The following is a 4847-nucleotide window of genomic DNA, read 5'->3' as shown; positions in this document are numbered from 1 at the left end:
CTCCACCCTGAAAGTTTATGTCACTGCAATTGCTGCTAACCACGACACCGTACAAGGGAGGTCGCTGGGGAAGCATGACCTGGTCGTCAGGTTCCTTAAGTGGGCGAGAAGGTTAAATCCTCCGCCCTCTATACCCTCTTGGGACCTGACTCTAGTGCTCACGGCACTACAGCAGGGCCCATTTGAGCCTTTTGCAGACGGTTGAGCTGAAGTTCCTCTCAATGAAGACCCATCAAGAGGGTAGGGGACCTGCATGCATTTTCGGTCAACGATTTGTGCCTAGAGTTCGGGTTCCCAGGTGTCCCGGCCCGGCTATGTGCCCAAGGTTCCCGCTACTCCCTTCAGGGATCAGGTGGTGAACCTCCAAGCGATCAGGCACAGGGTGTGCCCTGCCCGTTCAGGTTGCGAGCTCACTCAACTAGAGGTGTTGCAATCATTATTGCTGCTATTATATGTTGCTATTATTGTTATGAAATAGACAAAAAATATAGTAATATAATAAGATAACCAAGATAATAAGATAAATAAGATTTTTAGAAAGTTTTTAACAGTTTAACAGTTGTGCCAGTGAAATGTTTTGATGGTGCCAGAAAAATATCATTTTGGTAACAGGGAAACATTAAAGTTGCCATGTCTGATCATTGCGGTTAAACTTGCAAATATTTTAGACACCTGTGCAAATGGAACAGGTGCAATATGCACATGTTTAGCAGTGTATAAAGTTTGGGAGGTGTGAATTCCAGGGCTCTTACTACTTTAATAACTGGCAGGGTGGTTTGCCAACACCCCACACAATGATACATCTGTTCAGCTGGCTTCTATAGCACAGGCCCAAATGACCTTTGCAGCAGGAGGGCTGGGCAGACCGAACTCGCCAGATCACAAAGGACACAGAGGACATTAATCATGCCATGAGAGGAAGAATATGTTTATAAAACTACAGCACTGCATTTCAAATATCCTAACGCACTACGGAAAGTTGAACAGGATTACATGCTTCAAGCTGGAAAGAAGTTTCTGTCCAAGTGTAAAGGTGAATTAATTGCATGTCCATCATGGAACAGATTTAATAGATTCAATTAGAAGCATTATAACCCAGCTCACACACCAATGCACACGGAAGAGTCTCAGAGCCACATCACTGTAACAATGCAGAAGCACCTGGTACTAATACATATTTATAATGATGTTTTGCAAAGTGCCTCAATATGGTTAAAATAATACACAGGGAGAAATTAAGACATAATATGCTTGACGAGGCAAGTTAATATTCAATGATTACACCTCGTCGCTTCCTCTAAATATAGCACACGTTCAAATGCCACATCCAATCACTCACTCTCTCTAATCTGAAAGGACACAATACATTGACTAGCACTTTGAAATCCTCTGAAATGGATAAGCAGAAAATTTGGAAAAGTTCATAATGACACCTGCTAAATATTTAGGACTATACTGAGAATCATCTAATTCATAATCAGCATCTTTGCCTTTTTCTGATAAATTTAGCTGAGAAGAAAAATTGCCATAATAAGACAATAAGACTTGTTTTAGATAAAATATTTTGTTTTTAGAGAAAAATTATTTTCTTGTTCCACTGGTATTTTTTGTCCAATTATGCTATATTTTTTTATACTTTAATTTTATATTATAAATGTATTATTTGATTTCATATTTTCTAACAACTATTTTTGCATTGCAAAAACTCTTATTTCTAAAGTTTGCTTGCTGTGGATGCCTTAGTTGGTTTGTGATTTCCATACTAAAATTCAAACTGAGAGACAGATTGGATTCTCGCTAATTAATCTTCTGCATCTTTTTTTCCACTTTGTTGAAAATGGCTCTTATTTCTAAAGTTTGCTTGCTGTGGATGCCTTAGTTGGTTTGTGATTTCCATACTAAAATTCAAACTGAGAGACAGATTGGATTCTTGCTAATTAATCTTCTGCATCTTTTTTTCCACTTTGTTGAAAATGGCACGTGTTGTCAGCATAATGATACAGGTAACCAAGCGTAGAAGTGAAGACATATTTGAGGTGACTGAGCTTCTCTTAATTAAGGATGAAGAAAAAAAAGCTACCACACAAATTCTCATAAAAAGGATATTTAAGAAAAAACTGATTCAAACAGAAGTTCAACATTAACATTAGCAACAGCTTATTTTGTTGTTTTATTCCCTCATCTGTACAGCAATTATGAATTCACATGGAGTAGGAACTCACTCTGAGGCTTAACATCATGCATCAGCTTCCCATCTGCAGGGAAAAAGAGACAGAACAAGAGAAAGAGAGGGAGAGAGAATTACAGTCCATCCCTGTAATACTTATTACAAATCTGCTATCCGATTCACATCACGGGTAGATGTCCAACTGCAGGCTGTGCCAACATCAGCTGTGGATACTGTTGCTCGGCATTGTTGCCATGGGAAGCTACTGGCAGATGGTTTTGGATCACTTAGGCTGCAGGATGTTTCCATCCTTCATTAAGGAGGAGAAATCTGAGAGGGTTCTCATCATAACAGCTACGAGGGAGATATTGAGAGGGACACGGGGCATGATGCCTTCACTTTCATCCACTTTTAGCAGACAATTATCACAGTTCCCGAAACATTGCAATTCACATGCTTGAGCTTTGTGTCAAGGACCAAGTGAGCAATAGCATGACCAACACGCGATGACGATGACACTGTTGTCATCGATGAAATGACTTGTTTATGACATAATACGCCATTTGCACATACTCACTTTGCGTACACAGTCCTCCCGTGCAGTTCTCAGTGCTTTGACCTTCTCCCTCACACATCTTGCCTCTGTGACGAGGCGGTGGAGCGTTGCACTCCCTCCATCGCTGCATCTCACACTGCGTGCTACACATCGTCCATTCGCTCCACTCCTCCCAGACTCCATCCACTGCAGAGCACACAACGGGGTTGCCGTTTAAGGAAGGTGAACAGCTGCTCTGTGCATTCACTGCACTCGGCAATGAACGTATGAGATCTCTAGAGACTTCATAAACTTAATTAAAAGTGTTTTAATGGTCCAACTCTTGACCACCCTGGCGGGGCTACACACATTACATCAACATATTTTAAGCCAATTGATCAAATTCTCAATATTATCTCAATATAATAATAGATTTCTATTTGTATTTGTATTTCCATTTTCTATTTCGAATACTGAAAAGAAAATAATCATGGTTTCCACAAAAATATTAGTTTTCAACTGAGATAATAAGAAATGTTTCTTGAGCATCAAAGCAACATTTTATAATGATTTCTGAGGGATCATGTGGCACTAAAGCGTAATGGCTGCTGAAAATTCAGCTTTGGCATCACATGAATACATTACATTTTAAAATATATTCAAATAGAAAACATTTATTTTAAATTGTAAAGACATTTTACAATATTACTGTTTTTACAGTAAAAAATCTTACCAACATCAATCTTTTGTATGGTAGCGTAACACTGTAACAAGCTGAATACGCAAAGGCACTTATGTTGTTCATAATGTTTTGCTGCACATTATGTGAATAAAATAAATACTGTGAGATTTAACTCTACCCAATTGGACAGATGCTTAAGAGGTTTTAGAAATTAATTATAAACAATGAATCAACATGGTATATTGTGCAATTTAATTAACATTTAAAAAATAACTATTCTCAACTAATTACTGGTATGATTTTTAATCAAAGGAATTCATTTTTGCAGCACAACCTAAAAGACATTTGAGAATACTATGAACATGTTTTCCTATTGAATTTAATTTCTACAAAAAATACTTTGTATTTTAATTGCCATCATGTACCATATATAAACTCAATGCATGATTAATTAAGAATTAAACAAATTAAATGTGTTTGACACATTTGAAGCCTAACTGTGAACAAATTATTAAATAAAGTGAAAAGATTAAAATGTATTATGCAAACCAACAGTAATCATGCATGGTCGGATGAAAAAAAAACTGGTTCACAAATTTATTTAAATATCACGAAGTCAAGAAAACAACTGAGTGCAACATGAATGTATTTGTATTTCCATTTTCTATTTCGAATACTGAAAAGAAAATAATCATGGTTTCTACAAAAATATTAGTTTTCAACTGAGATAATAAGAAATGTTTCTTGAGCATCAAAGCAACATTTTATAATGATTTCTGAGGGATCATGTGGCACTAAAGCGTAATGGCTGCTGAAAATTCAGCTTTGGCATCACATGAATACATTACATTTTAAAATATATTCAAATAGAAAACATTTATTTTAAATTGTAATGACATTTTACAATATTACTGTTTTTACAGTAAAAAATCTTACCAACATCAATCTTTTGTATGGTAGCGTAACACTGTAACAAGCTGAATACGCAAAGGCACTTATGTTGTTCATAATGTTTTGCTGCACATTATGTGAATAAAATAAATACTGTGAGATTTAACTCTACCCAATTGGACAGATGCTTAAGAGGTTTTAGAAATTAATTATAAACAATGAATCAACATGGTATATTGTGCAATTTAATTAACATTTAAAAAATAACTATTCTCAACTAATTACTGGTATGATTTTTAATCAAAGGAATTCATTTTTGCAGCACAACCTAAAAGACATTTGAGAATACTATGAACATGTTTTCCTATTGAATTTAATTTCTACAAAAAATACTTTGTATTTTAATTGCCATCATGTACCATATATAAACTCAATGCATGATTAATTAAGAATTAAACAAATTAAATGTGTTTGACACATTTGAAGCCTAACTGTGAACAAATTATTAAATAAAGTGAAAAGATTAAAATGTATTATGCAAACCAACAGTAATCATGCATGGTCGGATGAAA

At 35.6% G+C, this 4847-nt stretch overlaps 1 protein-coding gene across 1 annotated transcript in view; it reads right to left on the bottom strand.

Annotated features, from left to right (window-relative positions):
- The window catches only part of LOC107587414 (netrin receptor UNC5D-like), a 34559-nt gene that overhangs the window by 25850 nt on the left and 3862 nt on the right, over positions 1–4847 (bottom strand). Inside the window, exons 3-4 of the mRNA XM_016275214.1 lie at positions 2745–2909; positions 2223–2255 (exon numbers count right to left, since the gene is read on the bottom strand). Of these exons, the coding sequence (XP_016130700.1) occupies positions 2223–2255; positions 2745–2909 (198 nt within the window). The remainder of the gene's footprint in view (positions 1–2222; positions 2256–2744; positions 2910–4847) is intronic.

This window comes from Sinocyclocheilus grahami, unplaced genomic scaffold (genome assembly GCF_001515645.1).
Source record: "Sinocyclocheilus grahami isolate Dianchi unplaced genomic scaffold, SAMN03320097.WGS_v1.1 scaffold92.1, whole genome shotgun sequence".
Lineage (NCBI taxonomy): Eukaryota > Metazoa > Chordata > Actinopteri > Cypriniformes > Cyprinidae > Sinocyclocheilus > Sinocyclocheilus grahami.
Note: the sequence above shows the minus strand (reverse complement) of the source record. Positions and strands in the feature narration are given on the sequence as shown.